The sequence below is a fragment of the Conger conger genome, chromosome 16 (assembly GCF_963514075.1).
Source record: "Conger conger chromosome 16, fConCon1.1, whole genome shotgun sequence".
In the NCBI taxonomy this organism is placed as follows: Eukaryota; Metazoa; Chordata; class Actinopteri; order Anguilliformes; family Congridae; genus Conger; species Conger conger.
The window spans coordinates 11,190,771-11,213,566 of record NC_083775.1 but is presented as its reverse complement, the minus strand read 5'-3'; the positions used below and the strand labels follow the sequence as shown (position 1 = coordinate 11,213,566).

General features: G+C 43.1%; 2 protein-coding genes across 2 annotated transcripts in view; both read left to right on the top strand.

Moving 5' to 3' along the window:
• Positions 1–13,829, top strand: part of LOC133115136 (voltage-dependent T-type calcium channel subunit alpha-1H-like) — a 114,290-nt gene extending 100,461 nt beyond the window's left edge. The window contains exons 27-36 of the mRNA XM_061224885.1: positions 1,465–1,616; positions 2,432–2,541; positions 5,641–5,774; positions 6,511–6,581; positions 6,826–6,904; positions 8,804–8,925; positions 10,354–10,647; positions 12,085–12,253; positions 13,205–13,312; positions 13,695–13,829. Coding sequence (XP_061080869.1) covers positions 1,465–1,616; positions 2,432–2,541; positions 5,641–5,774; positions 6,511–6,581; positions 6,826–6,904; positions 8,804–8,925; positions 10,354–10,647; positions 12,085–12,253; positions 13,205–13,312; positions 13,695–13,702 — 1,247 coding nt within the window. The 3' untranslated portion in view covers positions 13,703–13,829. The remainder of the gene's footprint in view (positions 1–1,464; positions 1,617–2,431; positions 2,542–5,640; positions 5,775–6,510; positions 6,582–6,825; positions 6,905–8,803; positions 8,926–10,353; positions 10,648–12,084; positions 12,254–13,204; positions 13,313–13,694) is intronic.
• A 447-nt stretch (positions 13,830–14,276) lies between these two features.
• LOC133115137 (voltage-dependent T-type calcium channel subunit alpha-1H-like) lies at positions 14,277–17,973 on the top strand. Its single transcript, XM_061224887.1, has one exon. It carries the CDS (start codon positions 14,277–14,279, stop codon positions 14,715–14,717), a length of 441 nt encoding a protein of 146 aa, XP_061080871.1. The 3' UTR covers positions 14,718–17,973.
• Positions 17,974–22,796: the final 4,823 nt, after the last annotated feature.

Below are 22,796 nucleotides of genomic sequence, written 5' to 3'. Positions count from 1 at the left end.
AAGGGTGCTTCGGTGCTGGGAAAAATGATTAAGAAGTATCTCTTACCTCAGTGATCAAGCAAATACATTAAATTATTGTGTCTGTGTACCAACAATTACTCTGCAATGACTGGTTATTCATATTCTCATATTGCATGTACAAACGCATCACAAGCATGAAAACCATGCATGAAATTAAATCCCAAGATCAATCTAATCATAGTGTGATTCTTCTGTACATTTGAGCAGCTAAATAAGTCTCTTGTCTCTTACTAATTTGGCAGTTCAGAGAATTTAGAAAAAAGTTGTTCCGAGAAATTTGACTTTGCGACCAATAATAACTCCATTGCTCAAGTGGCAGACACATTTTCAGTGTTCCTATTTTAGTCTGGTCTACATGCTCATCAGCAGATATAGATAGATAGTTGTTAACATGGTGCTTAAATTGTGCTCCTATGTTGACCAGATTAATTTAACCTCACCCTGAGTATGGATATTCAGTCTTTATGTTCTCACACGGCAATTTGGAATAAGGCACCCTACGGTCACTCAGCAGGAAATATGGAAATTATGGAAATGTATCGGAATTAATTTCCTGTAAATAATGCCTAGTCTAGCTTTGCTTAGATGTCCATGTATCATAATGTTAAAGTAACTATGACGACCTGATGGTAAATGGACTCCGCTTTATGCCTCTCATTCACCTGTACACACACCAACTGCGATAGGCTAACAAGAACTGATTCTTTCAAAAGAACAGATGTCCGTTTGATCTCGCTGCATTCAAAAGTTATGCCAATCAATGTTCAATAGCAGTACGGTAATTATCTCCCTCAATGTATTTTACATCAGAATCTTACAAGATAAAACATTGTGCTCACAAACGTTCTGGTGGCCACATGGTCTAATGCCTGCCATTGGACTGATTGATAGTGGAGGTTCTCTCTCTCTCTCTCTCTCTCTCTTTCTTTATATCTCTCCCACTCCCCTTCTGCTCTACCTCTTTCTCTCTCCCTCTCTCCTTCCACTTTCTTTCTCTATCTCTCTAAGTTGTTGCCATCTGGCTTACGATTTAACACTCCCATTGCTTTAAAACAGAGGTACAAAAATTCCTTTATCCCTCTTTCTATCCAAGCACTGAATGCACACAACAGAAGAAGATAGCCTTGTCCATTTAGTGACCCCCTACCCCCATCCACGACCTCTTCTTATAGTTATTGAAACTGTATCTTGATTTTAAATGACTCAGTTTTTAATGCACTGCCAATATTTATCACAACTGAACTATTTATTATGCTTCTTGTGCAGACTCTGTCTGTCTGTCTGTATTATGTTATGCCTATTGTTGTGTGGTATGTGTGTGGTCCTGCTGCAAGCAAATTGTTTGGGATAAAGAATAAACTGAACTGAACTGAACTGATCTCTCCCCCTCCCTCCCTCCCTCCTTCTCTTCACGCCATTTTGTGATGCGTTTATGTCCGGCAGAAGCCCAGCAGCGGCCGTACTATGCTGACTACTCCCCCGTCCGTCTCTACATCCACACACTGTGCACCAACCACTACCTGGACCTCTTCATCACCTTCATCATCGCCATCAACGTGGTCACCATGTCCATGGAGCACTACAACCAGCCCCCGGTGAGTCCTCCTCACAGGGCGTGCGACGCGTGTCTGCTGAGGCATCTGGAGCTTCTGCCTTTCTGCACAGCAACATCCAGACTTTTGAATTATAAGCTTCTAACTGACATTTTTGGCGAAAATGCGTTGGTGTCATAAATATGTTGTTTATAGGGCGCTAAATATATGTGTGAAATTTCACACAAAAATGACGTTGGACCCTGATATTTGATGGAACCTTATAATTCCAAGGTCACTACATGCTCTGTGTTAAATGAACTTTTTTCCCGACTGGACTCAATTGCCCAAGAGTCCACAGTTTCTCATGCAGTCTGTGTAGCTCTATCTGTATTTTCTGTAGTGTGGTGGAATTGATTTGTGCTGTTTATAATTGTTGTTATACTTGGTTTATTTTATTTGCCCGTCACTCTTTCCTGCTGACTGTAATCGTATCTGTCTAGGCTGTTTTTTTAATTCTGTTTATTCCCACATGAGGAAGTGTCTCATAACAGCACTGTCATTTAATTCCTGCTCTATCTTCTGTGAAATGGGACTATCAGCAGCTATAAATGAAATGACACTTGTCATTTGTCGGCAGAACTAGAATTAGTAGCATTTCAGAGATGACATAAGCTCTCCATGCACACACACACACACACACACACACACATACAGTACATACAAACTCACATACAGTACAAACACACACACACATTTGAGCAGTTGAATACTACTATCTTGATACTCAATCTACGGTATAAGGCATATTGCGCACGTAGTAGTGTATATAGGGCCTCGCTGGAAAGTGACCACATGGTTGATTTTTCTCTCTGCAGTACCTTGAAGAGGCTCTGAAATACTGCAACTATGGCTTCACCATCACCTTCATCCTTGAAGCTCTGCTCAAGCTGGTTGCTTTTGGCTTCACCAGGTTCTTGAAAGACAGGTAAGTCGACTTAAAGTCACATGCAGAGAGTTGTGCCTGAGGGTGGTTCGGTAGTGCTGCGTGTTCACTCACTGAGCACTTTATTAGGAACATTTTTATACACTCATTAGCCAATTGTGTGACACCAGTGCAATGCATACCATCATGTAGATACAGGTCAGGTGCTTCAGTTAATGTTCACATCAACCATCAGAATGGGGAAAAAATCTGATCTCAGTGATTTCAACCGTGGCATGATTGTTGCTAGACAGGGTGGTTTGAGTATCTCAAAACCTGCTGATCTCCTGGGATTTTCACACACACTAGTCTCTAGTTTGCAAAGAATGGTGAAAAAAAACCCCAAAAATAAACAGTGAGCAGCAGTTCTGCAGACAGAAACGCATTGTTAATGAGAGACGTCAGAGGAGAATGGTCAGACTGGTCAAAGCTAACAGGAAGGTGACAGTAACGCAAATAACCACACAACAGTGGTATGCAGAAGAGCATCTCTGAACACACAACGCATCATAACTGGACGTGGAAGTGGACAGGCTACAGCAGTAGAAGTCTAAAAAACAAGTCTCAGTTCCTCATGAAGTGCTCGCTGAGTGCATGTTATTCCAAGGAGGACTTTGTATCCAGCCATTACTCATGAAACCTGTCATTGAAACCAATGGGGGTTTTGTCAGCTGTATTGTTTGTAGTACTGAAATATGTCCTGGTCAGTGTGGAACCATTTTGGATCACACTGTTTCAGGATGCAGCAGTTTTACCCACAACTAAAACGCTCTCACCCCCCCCCCCCTCGTGATCACCTGATCTTTCTCCATCCAGCTTGCACTTGCTCTTTCTTTCAACTCATGCAGCGTCAACAAAACGCAAGGAAATGTGCCGACATCCCCAGAGCCCAATGGCGCCCTGTCACTCTCAATGTGCAGAAATAAACATTACTTCCTCTCCTGGCCTGAGGGAGGCGCTGCTGTCATTACAGGAAGTTTGAAAATGGCTGCATGGCATATGCCGTAGTTTGTTAGGGCTCCCCAGTGGTCACATTAGCCTGGCCCTTATTATGACCCTGTAGTGAAAGCTTTGTTATCATTATGTGCTGTAACACATCACCGGCCTTCATTAGGATTTGCTTATTCCCGAAGCGGAAGTGATTGCTGTTCCACGGATCACAGTTCCAGTTTAGATCTAATGGGTCTGGAGTATATATTAGATCTAATGGGTTCTCATTTAACAACAACAGCAACACATTTAAATGGCACTTTGTTTTGGCAAAGTGTTTTTCTAAGTCTGTATTTATTTCACACAGTATAAAAAGATGCTTTAGTGCTCAGCATTATAACAAGCGTTTTCCCACGGCACCATTTATACCGTCTTTTACTGTAAATGAGCAGAGAAAGAGCTGATAATCACAAGTTAGCGACAATTAGCTAATCAACTTGAGGCTCCATCTGGGAGTAATGACACATACAACCCTTCAGAATGGAAAAGGAACAAAGGCCAACCACCTGATCCTATCCTTGCTATTGGTATTGAAAAAGAGGAGAAAGCTTGGACAACAAACTGACACAACAAGAAACCCGTGTGTCCAATGGTACCTGCTGATTTTGACTCATAAGCCCTTTATTGAGTCAGAAATATATATACATGGAGCTTTTTGTATAGTTTTGGATGGAGTCCATGCATATTTTTACCAAATTTAATTCTGATGGTATTTTTTTTCAAAACCTAATGACCTCATGTACATACAGTTTTGTTTTGCCCTGGTATAAATAATATATTCTTTTTACTTTAACCGTATGTGATATGTTCATTGCTGTTTGGGGCACTGAAATTGAGCATCGAATGTATTCATTTAAACCTAAATAAATATTTTTGTGCTGTTAATTAAGGCTTGTACCTGTATGCATGTGTGAATTCAATGCCTCATCGTGAACACCCTTTCTGCATCTGGGTGAATATTAGTTATGTTTGAAATAATATTGACATTTTGAAGTTTTAAATGTTTACATTATTCATGATGCATTGCCTGGTGTTCATATGATGCATAGTTAACTGCTCTGGCCCACACATACATGCCTTTACCTTCTGATAAATGGTCAATTCACTGTTTCTTAATTGTCACCAATATGTAATTATCAGGATCCACTATCTTCATACACAAGACGTGCTTCTTGTGTTATCTCAAAATAAGAGATTTAAATTGCATGGTGAGGGAAAAAGAATTCCCCACATTCCAGAGGTACAGTGTCCTGAGCTGTGATTGGTCCAGGTAACGGTATCCCAGCGGAGTCCATTATCTTACAGTCTGTTCTCAAATAGCATCAGTTGTTTAACAGCCCAGCCTATACAAGGAAGAATTGGACAGGAATCTTGAATTTAATGTGAGTTTTAAATACATAAACCCCCTACTCTGTAGAAAAATTTCAGAAGATTCCTGACTAATTTCAAAGAGACATGCATCCATTTTCAGGGTACTATTCTTTTTTAATTATGTTATTTTACTGTAATTGCGTTATAAAACAACATGAAGTCGTTACTTTTATATCGCTGAAATTGTTAAATAATTTCACATTTCTCATGTAATTTGTATTTGAAAGTGGTCTGTTGCGCAGGTCTTCTCCAATATCATATCCATTTTGGGATTGTATGAGCTCTGTGACTTAACCAGGCCGGTGGGAAGTGCATAAGGATGGCAGTTTTGGCCTTGGAAATTTGATCATCCATCTGCCAAATGTGAATAATTTTAGTGGGAATATTTCACAGCTTATTACAATAAACTTGCAACCGCTGGCAAAAATAAACGTGCATGCGATACCGGATCACTTATCTGTCCTTAAATTCTCAAGACTAGGGGTAATTTAAGTCCCCCTCAGCATTCCTGGGAAAATGAGGGAGAGGAGAGCACTCCTGGGTTAGGACCCAGGACACAGCTCGAGTGTCCGTATCTGCACCCCTCAAGGTTGAAATCTAGCCTGGGACTTCCCAGGCAAATCTATAACTTGTGACACTGTTAGAAACGCAGCAAGAGGCTGGCAATACAAAATGAGAGGAGGGGATGGTGGATTATTGGAATATCCATTGATTGATTGCCATGTCTGTTCCCCACCCAAGGTGGAACCAGCTGGATCTGGCCATTGTGGGTCTTTCCATCATGGGGATCACTCTGGAGGAGATCAAAAACAGTGCGGCCTTACCCATTAAACCCCCCATCATCCGCATCATGAGGGTCCTGCGCATCGCTAGAGGTGAACGGGCATCACCTTACTGCCAGTCCACACAGCTTCAGTGTTAGTGTTACACACAGCTTCAGTGTTAGTGTTACACACAGCTTCAGTGTTAGTGTTACTGTTACACACAGCTTCAGTGTTAGTGTTACACACAGCTTCAGTGTTAGTGTTACTGTTACACACAGTTTCAGTGTTAGTGTTACTGTTACAGTTACACACAACTTCAGTGTTTGTGTTACTGTTACAGTTACACACAACTTCAGTGTTAGCATTACACATGGCTATAGTGTTAGCATTACACACGGTTACAGTGTTTAGCATTGTGTATGGTTGCAGTTTTAGCATTATACACGGCTGCTATGTTTAACACTAACACTAACACTGTAGCCATGTGTAATGCTAACACTGCAACTGTACAAAATGCTACACACAGCTTCGGTGTTAGTGTTACTGTTACACACAGCTTCAGCGTTAGCATTACACATGGCTGCTATGTTTAGCATTGTGTACAGTTGCAGTGTAAGCATTACACACGGCTGCTATGTTTAGCATTGTGTACGGTTGCAGTGTTAGCATTACACATGGCTGCTATGTTTAGCATTGTGTACGGTTGCAGTGTTGGCATAACACATGGCTGCTATGTTTAGCATTGTGTACGGTTGCAGTGTTAGCATTACACACGGCTCCTATGTTTAGCATTGTGTACGGTTGCAGTGTTAGCGCTGGATGCTCACTGACCTTGTTTTGTCCTCAGTGTTGAAGCTTTTGAAAATGGCTACAGGGATGCGGTCTCTGCTGGACACAGTGATGCAAGCCTTGCCACAGGTAACATGCCGTGTCTGTGTACGTGTATGTCTGTTTGTGTTTGTGTGTGTGTGTGTTCATGTGTGTACATGTTTGTCCGTATGCATGCATGCTTGTGTATGTGTGTGCGTGCAATTTTCACTTTGCAGAGGATGTTTACCTCCCCCATTTCTCCATCTTCTCTCCCCCCTCTCTCCACCTGCCCTCTTGCTCTTTCTCTCCCTCACTCTCACTCTCACTCTCTCTCTCTCTCTCTCTCTCTCAGGTGGGGAATTTGGGTCTGCTCTTCATGTTGCTGTTCTTCATATACGCTGCACTGGGTGTGGAGCTCTTTGGGAAACTGGGTCAGTGCAGCCAGTTGCATTTTCACACTTCACGTCACCGTATTCATTTCTGTGCACTGAGCACAATGGGCAGATTAAACACTGCACAGATGACCATCTTAACAAGCATTTTAGTCTTGTAATAAGACTTGTTTTTTTCTCTCAAGTAGAAAATATTAGCTTGTTTTAAGTTACATGGGGAAATCATGAAATGAGTCAAATTTTCTTACCTCATTGGGTATGTTTTTCTTATTTACCAATAAAGTCACCAAAATAAGATTTGTTTTCTCAATATGAGACTAAAATACTTATTGAGATTTGGTTATTTTTTGGTCTGTGCAGTGCATGGCCATACAGTCACAGGTACACACCTTACACTGTGTTCTCCCTACACAAGCGCACCTGAGACTCCTCTAATCTGATGGATCTTCTCCATGGACTGTTGAACCAGGTTAAAAGGACGAGTTAGAGCAAAGGCACCTGCTTCCTGGAGGCATCTGCAGTCAAACGTTTCTCTGCCGTTGTGACCTTTCTATGAAGAGCTGCCATTATCAGGGATGACAGCAGGATGAAGCTGTCCTGGGGGCAGTGGCAGTTCAGATCAGTCTCAGCGCCAGATACAGTAACTGGGAAATAAAGGCTAATCCGTGCACCTTGGGGAAAGCAGAGAGTACTACTGCTGCCAAACAGCACACAATGACATTATTATAAATATACAATGGAGGAAAAATGTGATCTTGGTGATTTTGACTGTGGCATGATTGTTGGTGCCAGCCGGGCTAGTTTCAGTATTTCTGCTGATCTACTGGGATTGTCACACAAAATTCTCTTGAGTTTGCAGAGAATGGTGCGAAAAACCATAAAACATCCAGGGAGCAGCAGTTTTGTGGGCAGGAACATGTTGTTAAGGTCAGGGGAGTGGGGCCAGACTGGTCAAAGCTGACAGGAAGTTGATAGTACCGCAAATAATCATACATTACAACAGAGGTTTGCAGAAGAGCATCTTTGAACACACAACATGCCAAAGTGGACAGGCTACAGCAGCAGAAGACCAATAAGTCAAAAAAATAATAAAATCCGTACTGAGTGTATATTTATTATCCCAGAAAAATTAATTGTTGGAAAATATTGCATGAACCAAAATTTGTTCGTGCAGTAAATGCAATGCATAATTTTTGCCAGTACTGTATATACACAATACATTTGTTGGCTAAAGGGCTTTTTGTCATCAAGGGTCCAAGGTATCAGATGAGCCTCAAACCATTGTGCTGCTGCCAGATGTGCTGTAGATACTACAAGGGATATTGTTCCTGACAGATTTTCCTGTTCAACTCAATAGAATAATTATTATTATTATATAATAATTCCTACTGCATATCTAGTAGCAGCACGGTTGTTTGAGGCTGGTTTGATACCTCGGACCCTTGATGACTTAAAGCCATTTAGCCAACAAATGTGTTCAATACTGTATCAGCATAGTTTACAGCTGAATCTAGTCCCACCCCCCAATTCAACCTGAAAGTAATATATCCAGACTCTGGTGATGTTAATAGATCACAGACAACATGAAGTCATGGTATGCAATGGATATGCAACCTCATTCAAAACATGACTATTTTATTTGACATTATGTTAATTCGTCTCAAGCATTGACAGGGGGGCTATGTATAAAAAGTGCTGTAATTACTGCATGGTGAAAACAAAATGTATAAAAATGTGGTTTAATAAAAGCTGAGAACCTGCAATTTGATGACATATAAATTGTTTAATTTACAAACAGTGGAAATAAAGCATTAATCAAAAAAGCCAGAAAAAGACTATGTATGTCCAAATTTTTGACTGGTACTGCATGTTTGTATGCATACATAGATACGTACTATATAATATCGTAATTTTTGGTTGCTCTGCTTCCTGCTACAGAGTGCAATGAAGAATGCAAGTGTGAGGGTCTAAGCAGTCACGCCACGTTTGAGAACTTTGGGATGGCCTTCCTCACCCTGTTTAGGGTATCTACAGGGGACAACTGGAACGGCATCATGAAGGTACCCGCGTCACCAGACTCTGAACCTGTCAGGACTGTCACAGTGTATCACACCGTCACATGAGAAATCACTATCGCGACAGATCACATCAGCAAATTAGAAATCAACATGCCTCTTTGGCTGTCATTTCTCATGCAGTGTTTGAGTTACATTATCCAGGCTGAACAGGCAATTTATTCTGACACATGTACTATTTTAGTTATGTCCTCCAGGTTAAACATTCTGAGTGATATTCTTCATATCGAACATGCAATGTGTTGTGACATGCAACACTTTAGTTACGTTCTCCAGGTTAGCCCCATCCACTCTGCCCCCTTGTGGTTGAGTCATCAAATTATTGTCGCGTTTATATCTATATTATCCAAAAAACTGTGACGTCATCAAACCGCAAAATGGGATGCCAGATCTCCCAAAAGACTGCTGAGTACAGTATTTTCATATTTGACCTGGTCACAGACTCCGACAATAAAAGGCATATTCTAACAATCCTTGATACTATTTTTGATACTCAAAAAATCATGTTCTAATATAAAAACTAGGATATACGATTCAGAAGTTGCATGAATAAACACATTGTTTTGTTTTTTTTAGCTCACCCTTATTCCACGTTCAACCGACATATTTCCAGTTTGGTAGAAATACAGTTGTGTTCAAATAAACAGTTGTGTAATAGAACAAGCAGCATGCATATCATGACAGTTGGGTCTGCTGTTTGTCTGAGTAATTGACTCATTCATTGAAAGGTGGCGTGTTCAAAATAATAGTTTAATTACAGAATTCTGAATTGCTAAGTAAAATGGGCCGTTCCAAACATTGTTCGGAGGAACAACGTTCCTGTAAAGCACCATTGTTGAAAAAATTGGATGTGCAGAATCGGTTAAAATTTGCCGATCGATTGGCCCAAAGAGAAATGGCATAATATTCTGTGGTATGGGGATCTTTTTCATACTACGGTGTTTTGTTCGTATACCAGGGATGTGACATGAATTGTTTTAGTCATATTTTCCAGGTTAAACATGCGCTGTTTTGTGACATGAATTGTTTTAGTCATTTTGTCCAGGTTAAACATGCGCTGTGTTGTGAAATGCGTTGTTTTAGTCACAGTGCTGTGTTGTGAAATGCGTTGTTTTAGTCACAGTGCTGTGTTGTGAAATGCGTTGTATTAGTCACTGTGCTGTGTTGTGAAATGCATTGTATTAGTCACTGTGCTGTGTTGTGAAATGCGTTGTTTTAGTCACTGTGATGTGTTGTGAAATGCGTTGTTTTAGTCACAGTGCTGTGTTGTGAAATGCGTTGTTTTAGTCACAGTGCTGTGTTGTGAAATGCGTTGTTTTAGTCACAGTGCTGTGTTGTGAAATGCATTGTTTTAGTCACTGTGCTGTGTTGTGAAATGCGTTGTTTTAGTCACTGTGCTGTGTTGTGACACAGGACACGCTGCGGGAGTGCAAGCCCGAACAATGCCTGCCCTACCTGCGCTTCATCTCCCCGGTCTACTTCGTCACCTTCGTGCTGATCGCCCAGTTTGTGCTGGTCAACTTGGTGGTGGCCGTGCTGATGAAGCACCTGGAGGAGAGCAACAAGGAAGCTCGGGAGGACGCCGAGATCGACGCCGAAATCGACGCAGAGATCGACGCCGAGATAGAGATGACCCGCCGGCTCAGCACCGCCTCCGTGGAGAGGAACCCCGCCTACACGGGACCACGCCCTGACTCACCTGGGCAGGTAAGGCAACGGCACTCAGACCATGTAATGTAGGAGTACACCTGTATTAAGTCTGAAAAGTTAATGGGGCTCACATGGCTAGGTGATGCAGTGCTCTGTAATGTAGGATCACACCTGTATTACCTGTGGAAAGGTAATGCAGCTCACATCCCTTAACAGGTAATACTGTAGTTTAACTGTGGTAGAGTGCAGTACAATGCAATTCAAATGCCGTACAGTTCTAAGTGTACTCAAAATATTGCATTGGTCACAAAAAACACCACAATAATTACAATTATTACAACTGCAGTGTGACAGATGCACGAGTAAGCACAGCGCTTCTTCCATGACTGTGCCCTGGGTCAGTTGATCAGGGAACAGGCACCTGTGTTCCTAATGTAGCCTGATATTTTCTAATGGCAGCCTTCAGTGGTTTTCTGTTCTTTGCGTTGAGTCTCCGAGTTGCTCCCAGTGGCTCTTGGATCAATAAAACGTGTGGCTCTGAGATGACCTGCAAACCTCTTGGAAAGGCCGTAACACCTCTGCTAACCTGCTAACGCACGTGAGAGGAATGCAATTCAGTCAAACAGTGCAGGGGAAGGTACAGATATTGTACATTCGCCCAAGCTGTTAGTGTTGCAATGATGACATGTCGTGCTACTGCCTGGTACACTGGCATAACCAATGGAAGTTACAGTGAGGAGGACGTGGGGAACCTGCTGATTCAGACCGTCTCAGTCACACAGACGCTAGGAACAGCAGACCTGGCCAGCCAGTGAGCTAGCAGGATAAACAAGGAATAATTTTTCTTATAGAACCAGAAATATTTTTATGTGTCCAGAAAACTGGGCCAAGAAAGTAATCTCATTTTCTTCCCAGACAAGGCTCAGACTGTTAGCAGTTATTTTGTTTTCAGGCACGGTTTTGCAAAGTCAGCAAAGCCAGCAAAGCCAGCCTCAGCTTTTGAGTGACATCGGCGTGGCTGAGATGCCGAATGCAATTCTGGATCAAAGCGAATCCATTCTTTTTTTTCCCTAGTAGAAACACACAGAGTGCTGAAATTAACTGGATATCAGCGTGAGAAACACTTTGGATGTTTGTTTGGATTTATAAGGGATGCCATTCGCTTGTGGATTAATTTCAGATATATTAACCAGACGCTACTGTGACATGTCTCTGAACACCACAATATGACAAACAAGAGTAACGATAAAGAAGAAACGAGAGTAACGATAAAGAAGAAATGGTTCTTTGTTTCCCCAATTTTTAAACGTTAGTGTTGGTGTGAAGTGATTATATGTTGAAAGGTTTAAGATTTTTCAAATCTGCTGCCAGGCCAACATTCCTGCGTTGTGTCGTAGGAAGGACACACATGAACCTGGGCTAAAGTAAGGTAAGTACGTAAATACTGGAGTAAAGTAAGTACGTTAATGTTTGACCTTTGACCTGTGCTTGCAGGACGAGCGCTTGTACAGCCCGCAGGAGAACGTTCTGTCTGTGGGGAAGATGTCGGTCTCCAGGATGCACTCGCTACCGAACGACAGCTACATGTTCCGCCCGGTGAGGCCGGCTAGCGCCCCCTATCCACTGCCAGAGGTGGAGTCCAGTCAAGGAAAGCTGTACTCCGGTATGTGGAGCGGCAACTGCATTGCATATTCCGTCTCACAATGACAATATGCAAGAACGTGGCTGCCATGCGTCACCATTGTCTCGGTTTGAGAGTGCTGCTTTATTGTTTTTATTTATTCTTTGACGTTTTTACTTCACTGCTTGATTGTTGATGGGTTTTATATTTTTTTGTCTTCTGTGCACCTGTTAAATGTTAAGAAATTTACATTCGGTTACTGCCTATCTAATATCAGTCACAGTAATGAAGCTCATATTGTATGCTGTGTTTTGCTGAATTTTAAAAATGTGGTTAATTTTCTAACCTTGAATATGTACATGCATGGGATATAAACACTCACTGAGCACTTTATTAGGTAGACCTGTACACCAGCTTGTTAATGCAAATATTTAATCAGCAACTAAATTAATTAAAGCATGAAGACTTGGTCAAGAGGTTCAGCTGTTTTACAGACCAGATGTCAGAATGGGGGAGAAATGTGATCTAAGTGACATTGATCGTGGAATGATTTTGCGGATGTTTGTGCCAGACATGTGGTTTGAGTGGTTTGTGTATCTCAGAAACTGCTGATCTCCTGGGATTTTCAAGCACAACAGTCTCTAGAGTTTGCAGAGAATTGTGCAAAAAACAAAAAACAGGAGAAGGGCCAGACTGGTCACACAACACATCAAACCTCTTAAGTGGAAAGTCTACCGCAGCAGAAGACCAATAAGTCTTCAAAATAATAAGTCTTATAATGCCTAATAAAGCTCATTGAGTGTGTATATACTGTGTGAGTTTGACAAGTATTTGAAATATTTTCCTTTGATTTTGGACAATAAACTTAAACAAATGAAGGGAACATGCCATCTTTCATGTAACCAGGGTGTTGTTTTTAGACATAGCCCAATGATGATGTGTACCTCTGCCTGTCCAGGCTCCATGTCCTATGTGGGAAACTTCCTGCTGCAGGTCCCAGGGGTGTGTCCACAGGTCCAATACAGCAACCACAGCCTGCCCAGGACCCGCCAATCACATCTCTGCCCCTCCCCCAACCTCAGCAGGTCACTCTGCAGACAGGTACGGGGCGTCTAGCCTGCACTCTGTGATGAAATTACACCCAAAGGGTTTCTGGCTATGTCATTGGTGTCTCTGTTGATACATGTTAATCTCTAACATCTATTAGGGAAGACAAAATGACCTCTAGTAAGGAAGTAAACAGGCCTCTTAGGGATGTCAAAAAGTTGTTGTGTTGATTTGTATGTTTGTTTTGTACTATACTCATTTTCTTTTTACTTATTGTTTTTATTCTTATTGCGCTGTTCGATTGTGCTTTTATGATTTTTCCGTTGTTTTATTCAAATGTTTGATGAAAAGCCCTTTAAATTACGCTCTGTATGAAACATGCAAATACAAAACAATGCCTTACACTTGCATTGTTTGCTTTGCGTGTCCTTCTCAGGTGGTTAAAGACAACTCCTTCGACGTACGGAGCCGTGACTCAAAGTACAGCCTGGAGAGGTGGTCCAGCGACAGCCTGCATCTGAAAGTGCCCCCCGCGGGGCATCTGACCCTGCCCGTGCCCCGGCTGTCCGCCCCCTGCAGCCCCCAGGGCTCGCCCCTTGCGCTCCGGCGATCCCGGGCCTCCAGCAGCAGCAGCGACAGCGACGACCCCGCGGACGCGGAGGTGCGGCGCATCAACACCTCCTCCCAGGCCTGGCGGAGGAGACGGCCTCCTGAGGGCCGCTGCCACTCCCTGTCCCCCAACACCTCCCTGGGGCCCCCGGCTCCCGGCCCGCTGAAGAACTGCAGCAGTGCGGCCAGCCTGCTGGCCCGGGGGGCGGAGGGGCCCGATTCGGGAGCCCCGGCCCCCGGGCGCCTCCTGGCCAAGCCGCCCCGCGCAGACGACGCCCGCCGGCACTCCATCGGGATCGACCCCTCCCAGGAGGGCTGCCCTGCCTCGGGGGAGCTGCGGAGGCGGGGCTCCTCCCTGCACGCCCGCCTCCCCCCCTCCCCCAGCCTATCCGACCACAGGAAGGTGAGGATGAGCCCGCCCTGCATCTCCGTAGACCCGCCCCTGGAGGCGGAGCTCTGTGCCCCGGCCCCGCCCCCGCCTCTCACAGAGAGGGCGACACTCCTGCGCAGGCGGACGCCGTCCTGCGACTCCGCCCACCAGCGCGACTCCCTGGATCAGCAGGACCAGCAGCCCCTCATCGAGCCCGCTGACGAGCGTCTGCCCGTCCCCCAGTTCTCCTTCGACCAATCAGACCTCAGCTCCCTCAGCAGCATGTCCGAGGTCCTGTCGGACAGCGACCAGTCCATGCACTCCCTCGACGCCAGGCCGGAGGGCGGCGCCAAGGCCCAGCCAATCAAGGACCTGGAGGGCGGAGTGCGGGCGGGGCTTCCTGTGGCTGCCAGCCCTCTGAGGAAGAGGGGCCTAATGCGCGTCTCGTGCGAGTCGCACTCCAGCGACTCTGTGGTGTAGCCAGAGCGACGTGAGCCTCACGTGAGCCGCACCACGCAGAGCGGCCATTTTGTGACCTCCCGCCCCTCGCGCCCCGAGGAGCAGCTCTGACGAATTGCACCCCCAGCTTCCGGGATCCATCTGGGGATATGCAAATTCAGGCTCTGGCTTGGCCCTCGGGGACATCCGTCCGCGGCTCAATCACATTGATTTGGGCTGAGGGTACGGACGGGCCGGGCGGTGTTTTAACTTTAACTTGGACCTTTCTTTATTTACAGTCGTCCAGGCTCTGTACTGCGCGGACACAGGGCAGACTGTGCATTTAGCGCATGAAATGTGTACATATTCTGTACATCTTGTAGTGTAAATAGAGGGCAATATTGTACCAGTGAAAGAAAATGGTTGTATTCATATACACATATTTTTCTAGAGATCTCTAATCTTTTTGCACATATGAATTTGAATTTCAAATTGAACGGTGTTTGGTTGTCCTGTTGTGAATGTACAGGGTTTTTTTTTGTTGGTTTTTTTTGGTTTTTGAATGGCAGTTTGACCAATAGTAGCCTGCTGTGACCTACTGATACACACTGAAATTTATTTTTATTTTTTTACCTGGTGGAGAGCGATGGAACCATATATATATATATATAAATATATATATATATATATATACCATTATATTTTCCTCTGAGAACCAAACTAAAATCCTGTGATCTGAGTGCAATAATTGAAGTTCAGTTTGAATTTAATACAAAAAAACGTTTGTGTTAAGAGGACAATATGATTCATGTACTTATTGTAAAGTTGTTGAAATTATGACATATTTAAAAGAACTGATATTATTACAAAAGTTCTTGCATTTATATGATAAATATTATTCCTTATGTCCCACTCTTATGTAGCTACTCTGAAAGCAGTTGTATGTTAGTGTCTATAGCTCTTATTCATGTGCACATAAACGCTGAACTGATCCTTATTGCAGATGTCCTTCACGTGACCCCTGTTCCTCAAATCATGGCCCTCGACGGCCAAGATCTGCTGGTTTTCCACCCTCCCGTGACCTGAGTCAGGTGTGAAGCCCTTCTGGCCAATCAGTAGCGCTAATTATTCAGTTAATTACCTGGGAGGAATGAAAATCAGGGCCGAATTTGGATTTCAGGGCCAGATTTGAGGGTCCCTGCCCTACACCATTCTCAGGGTCCTCTCATCGTGCAGAGAGAGACATCCTCCATATCTTTAATTACACTTTCCTTCTCAAATCTCAGATGGGCACCGTGTGACTGTCGCGTTGCATAAACCAAGAGGGCGCAAAGCGAGACTAAAAGATCATTGTGTTTTATGCCGGCTCTGCTGCATTCAGTACAATAGCAATCATTTTAAGGGTGAATGATGATGATGATGATGTTGGAAGGAAAACTGGTCCCTCTTTTCACCAAAGCTACTTGATTTTGAGTTTCAGCCTTTATATGCTGCCTTTAGATTGGTGACTTTTTGACTAGGGTCAGAGGTTGCCATTTTCTGTTTTAATCAGGTCATATTGCACAATACTGTACTATTTTCTCTGTGAAGGAAAGTAAGATTTTGCCAATGTTGCATACAAACATTAAATATCCCTCTCCTGCTTCTTATGCAGTATCTATTCATTACATGACATTAGGTCATCGCTTAAACAGAAGGATTTATTGTATAGAAACAGTGAATGTGAAATATTTATAATGAGGCCGTGTAGCTCTGGATTGTGAAGGAACTTTCAAATGACTGACTGTACTTTTGACCTACAACAGGCTTTAAGATATACGATGGGCATAAACAGAGCTTTTTATGCAGAAACCTTTTTAATAGCTTGCTTTGTTAAGCTTGTCACTACTTTCTTTTACAACAGAAGATGAAGAGATTTCTCTGGATATAATAACCTTGACAAATGTCCATAATAATATCAGTAATTTACCCTAGATGAATACACAGAAGAAACGATGGGAAAATTATGAAAAAACATTATTAAAAATGCATTTTATCTCCACATGAAGCAGTTATTTATTGATTAAAGTTATTATTGATTAAATGTTTGTCTTGGGTGAGCCAGCTGAAACAGGTTGTCTGAACTGGTTTTCTTCAAAAGCTTTAGAACTCTTGGGGCCTGAAGCATAAAGATTCGCCTGGAGATTTGTGAATAAATTCTGTATGCCGACGACCGAGGATCCAGCCCCAGCCACCTGCTATTGCTTTCAGGACTCACTGCATGATCAATGTGATTTGGTGAACTCACTGCATGCCTTGGGGGGGTCCTCACTCTGGTCTCAGGAACACTTTCAAATGCACCAAGCATGCTGTGGACTCCAGTAGAGCTTCATTCTTTTTGTCTCTGAAATCCTTTCTTTCTTTTTCTTTTTTTTGCAATAGTGCTTAATTATTTGTCATGCTTAAAATATAGCCATATTTACGGAGTATGGAAGGATGTGGGTGTTAAAAGGGAAGAATGCATTCGTGTTTTACCTAAGAAATGGTGAGGAGATATGGGTTCATAAAGAGTAAAGCTCCTGTGGTACCCGATGGTGGTCGTGTGTCGGGTTGTGCATTTTATCACCGCATCGGATGGAAAGGTCAACATGCAAGGACAGTTTGAAATGTCTCAGATCTGATCTTTTCTGTTTTCACACCAAAAGTAACCATGTTGAACAGAATCAAAGGCATTTCAAATGACATCTTTATGCGAGTGCTGGTTTCTACAGGACTCCCCTTCACACCGTCAGATCTACCTTGATTGACAGACCCAAATTGTGGCTGGTTTATAATCAGCGCTGCTTGCATGAACAACTTAAGATAGAACTTCTGCCACTTGATCCACCTGACACAAGAACCAAACAATCTTACATTTTATGTGTGATTATCCACTTTACACAATGATTGATAATACATTGTTATCAGATTATAGTTACAGTATTGGCATTGTGTGTCTTAGTACAAACATTACTTATTATGCCAGTCATAATTATACAAGTAATGATGCATTTTTATTATTCTTTACTACTGTATGTAAAATACTTACTAGCTTTAAAACACATTAAAATGTGTCATTTGGAGTTGACGGTCCCTTTCAAATGTCTGATAGGACAGAGTTTAGGATGTTCAGTGATGCAACAGAAGCTTCTGACAGTTGATGCTGACTGGTGCATTTCTTTCACATTAGACTCCCGTACCTGATCTCATTGTGCAATTCAACATGTACGTTTTCCTGTATTTTACCTTCAAATTAAATTATTGACTCATTCTGAACAAACATTGGATTTTGTTGGTGTTGTTGTTATTAGTAGTAGTAGTAGTATTAATAGTAGTAGTGGTGCTGAGGTAGTCGGCAGCAGTACATTACATTACAGGCATTTAGCAGACACACTTATGAGAGTGACGTACAATGAAGTACAAATCAAAAACAGGGACTAGAGGAAAGTACGGTTCCGAGTCCTAGCATGGCCATATAGATACAATTTTAACCCTTGAAGAATACATCAGCTTATGAACTAGCATACCACGGTTGGCAGCTAGAATACCCTGGAGTACAACAATACTGTATGTATATATGTATATAAATAAAATGGATCTGGTGTAAATGGAGAAGAGGAGGGGACCAAGGACTGAGCCCTGGGGGACTCCTGTAACAAGGGGGCAAGGGGTTGACACTCTTCCAGCCCAGGAAACCTGGGAGGACTGGTCAGAGAGATAGGATTTAATATCTAGTCTAAGGCTATGCCACAGATCCCTGTAGATGCCAGGGAGGATAGGAGGATGGAGTGGTTGACCATGTCGAAGGCTGCAGAGAGGTCAAGGAGGATCAGGACAGAGGAGAGGGAGGTCTGAAGCTGGACTGGTGGGGGTCCAGCAGGTCATTCTGTGAGAAGAAGGAAGAGTTGGTTGGAGGCAGCTTGTTCAAAGGATTTTGATGGAAAAGAAAGGAGAGATACTGGTTCTGCATGCAGGAGGGGCCCATTGTGGGTTTCTTTAGGGAATGAGCTGAATAGTGTGTCAAGCTCATCAAGGAAACTTCCCAGGGGACCTGGAGGATGATATACAACAACAATAACAATATAGAATTCAACAGGGTGAGTGATTGAGACAGAGTGGTATTCAAAGGTGGATAGGGATAAGTCAATGAGGGGAAACAGAGAATTTCCAGGAGGGGGAGATCAACAAGTCAGTGCCACCTCCACAGCCGGATGGTATGTGAGAAGGAGAAGGAGGATGAGAGGGCAGCGGGGGTGGCGGTGTTATCTAGCGTGATCCAGGGCAAGGAACTGTAGGGACTGGAGGGAGGCATAAACAGTAATGAATTCATCCTTCCTTGTGGCAGACTGGCATTTCCATAGCCCCCGCCCGCCTGCAACTGTGGGGTTCCGCCGCCGTGGAGGGCTACGTCGCTGGAAGCGCCTTATTTAGGGGACAGCGCAGACTGTAATGGGTGCTGACACGCCATACCATAATAACTGGGAGGGCTGCTAACTGAGGGCTGCTAACTGAGCACGCCTATATAACCTGCTAAGTACCAAATGGAATCTAGCGATCTAATAATTACCCTAACAATTGCAGCGTCCAAAGTGTCTAACTGATTCTGATCACGTAATCAGAATAACAATGACGATTGAAACTGCCGGCGGCTGGCTGAAAAACGAACAAGATTCAGTAACTTAATAACAAATGCAGCACAGCTGGTCTAACTTAACAACGCGGCAATTGGAAACAAACAAAACTAGCACAGCTGAGAAATTCACCAGGTTTCCTTAATATCTAATACTGACACGCTAAAAACAAAATCAATACTTAAATTCTCTAGTCGGACGGCCTTCTAACATCTACACGCGCCTGGTGGAAAAAGCACTTCTCATATTAAGGAACGTGATTAAAGGAACTTTTTTTAAATATTCTGGAACTAAATATTTGCATCACAGCATCAGTCTGCATTAAACTCTGAGACTATAAAACCACAAACTAACCAATATAGTACATGTGCACTTTATTCTGCTCTGGCAGTAGCTATTATGCGTGATGCTGTCTGATGAATGTACTCAATCTAATGTTATGTATCTCTGTAATACAGAACATGTACTGAATTGAAGTTAATTGTTTACACATTAACTTCAGAAAGGTATAGTCTTTCAGAAATGGGATTATAATAATGCAAATGTCCAGGATGTCCATTAAAACACTTTGATTCACGTGAATTGGACCAATAATTATAATCTGAAATAGGAAGGAATTATAGACTTTATATATACACACACACACACACACACACACAAACCAAAGCTTATCTGGAAAGTAATTTCTTACTTATTCATCGTGAAAGCTGCACTGTTCAGAACTATCATGAGTGAACTTGATGCGGCGAATCTACCGTAGTCGGCGGTTCTTAAACTTTTTGCCTGGCGACCCCCCAAAAACAGTGGTCAAAGTACTCCCGACTTTAAAACGGGTCACGTTAGCTATCTTGCTGTTATTTCAATGTTTTAGATTAAGTACCAATTTTCTAGTCAAATGTAATACGAATCGAAAAATATAAATATGTATCCACTCTGACTTACTGTAACGTTAGCTCTGATAGACATTTTCAGTTACTCTAGAGGGCGCCATCACGCAAGCTATATGCATCGGTGCACCTGAGAAGAGACCGGGAGAGACGTCATTTTGGCGACTTGAGTAACTTTACAGGACAGCCCAAGTTACAGCTGTTATTAGTTTTTTTACAATCACTTCGACCCTAATCTCACAAGCTTGTGCTCAGTTTTCAAAACCTTAGACACAACACTCAAAATTGTAAGCACTTGTAACACAGCCCGTTTGTCTGTTTAAAACAATGCATGTGCATTCATATCTATGAAGAAATCTTGCACTTCTAAACTCATTGGTTCAAATTCCTCATTTTTCATGAAATACTACTACCCGGAGGAAACCCACACGAACACGGGGAGAACATGCAAACTCCACACAGACAGGCCCCGGCTGATCGGGATACAAACCCAGGACCCCCTTTGCTGTGGGGCGGCAGTGCTACCCACTGCACCATCCGTGCCACCACGAGGACAGTATTTTCAAATGTAATGTGTGTATTTCATTTTGAAATGCTAATACTCTGAAAGATAAGTTGAGTCATTGTGAACAAGTGATTTGGTTCAGAGATCAAATAATTTTTGGTTTATGTATATTGTATCTAAGCAATTGAAAAAATAAAAAGTTCAGTTTTTTTTAAAATAAATTTTGATTATCTGTTTTGAGTTTTGTGTCTATAGTTTTGAAAAGTGTCTGTGTGTGTGTGTGTGTGTGTGTGTGTGTGTGTGTGTGTGTGTGCGCGCACATTGTGGCACCCCAGTGCCTCTGGCAGAGTGGGACAGGCAGCAAAGCCACCTTCAGTAGCACAGTCAGAGACCCTTCCCCCAACGCAGGCTACTGGGGAAGCTAATTGAGGGCAGGTATTTCCCTAACTACCTGCTAACAGCCTGAGCAAGCAGCAACAGGTGAGCTGCATTCTGTCAATCAAGAATGCCCGAGGTGGAGTGCTCTTAAACAGAGGAAACCTGGAGAAGGCGGGAGAGACACAGGAGGTGAAGTGGCTCTCTACAGCCTCTGGACGAAACAGTGAGCGAAAACCCTGGTCGTGAGTAATCATTGAAGACTGTGTGAAATGATCCTGGCAGTGAAGATTATGTGAACCGGATAATTGAAGTCACCAACGTTGAAGATTGTGCAGAGCAGAGGTGTCCAATCTTATCCTAAAAGGGCCGGCGTGGGTGCAAGTTTTTGTTTTAACCCAGCAGTAACACACCTGATTATACTAATGAACTAATCGTGGTCTTTAATCAAGACCTTGATGAGTAGAATCAGCTGTATTAGTCCTGTGCTAAAACAACAACCTGCACACACACACACCGGCCCTTTCTGGATAAGATTGGACACCCCTGGTGAACAGTGTGAATTCAAGTACATTGGGGAAGAGTGATATGACGGACTGTGTGGCTGTCTAAAGGAGGAGGAAGAGCTGGAGACCAAGCCTGGACCGGGAGAAGGCCGGACAAAGCCTGGCCTTTGTATACATTTACTTATTTTTACCTAGATCATATTCCACCTTATTATATATCCATGTTCCTATTTTTTTTTTTTGGTATCATTCTTTATGTTGTTTGCATGCACCCACAAACCACAGCAAATTGTCCTTGTACGTAAAACTACATGGCGAATAAAGAGATTCTGATTCTGATTCTGGCCTAGACGCCCCCCATTTTATATATTTTCTTTCTTTCTCTTTCTTTTTCTTTCTTTCTTTCTCTTTCTTTCTCGCTCTCAAATTTTACTTTCTTTTGAATGTCAAACACAAGACGCACACTCTTTTTCAAAAGCCACAACTCACTCACCCACTCACTCATCCGTCACTCCTTCACAGGCACTGCCAAAAGCCGATGGACAGCGGGTAACGCCCACAGTCTTATTTAAAAAATGTGACTGTTTACCTGTATGAGTATGTGTGTGTGTGTGTGTGTGTGTATACATGTGAGAGCGTATGTTCCTGAGTGTGTCCGACTTGACATCATGTGGTGTGAGGGTACACTGTGGGTCAGGCTCCTCTTACCCTCAGTCAGACCGGCGTCGCCGCATCCAATCATCGCTGTTAAATAAAATGCACAAATCCGCAGGACACTTTCAACACCGCCATTTTCGATTAGTCACGACACACCGCCCCAAAGCACAGCTCACACAGCTCTGTCTCCAGACGCAGGGGACGGATTCCGATGTTTATTCACGATTCTGTTGCAAGCTAACAGAAATTGACACGGTAGGCCAAATACTGCAACCTCTAAACACGGCAGGAGAGTGCAAGAGCATTTCTCAAGTTGTTGCCAAAATTTGTCTCATTGACCACAACATCACTATGGGAGGGGATTGGTCAGCAGGTTAACCCACACTCATCACTCTGGGAGGGGATTGGTCAGCTCATCGCTCCCTCTGACATCACTCCAGTGGTGCAGGTCTCCAGTAAAGCAGCTTGTAGCATCATTACACAGGTAGTTGGAAGACCGTGTATCTAAGGCTGGGAATCCGAATCCAATCCGGTTTTTATTT

Excerpts from the sequence above, each read along its gene's own strand:
- LOC133115137 (XM_061224887.1), top strand. The coding sequence starts at position 14,277 with ATGAGCCCGCCCTGCATCTCCGTAGACCCGCCCCTGGAGGCGGAGCTC.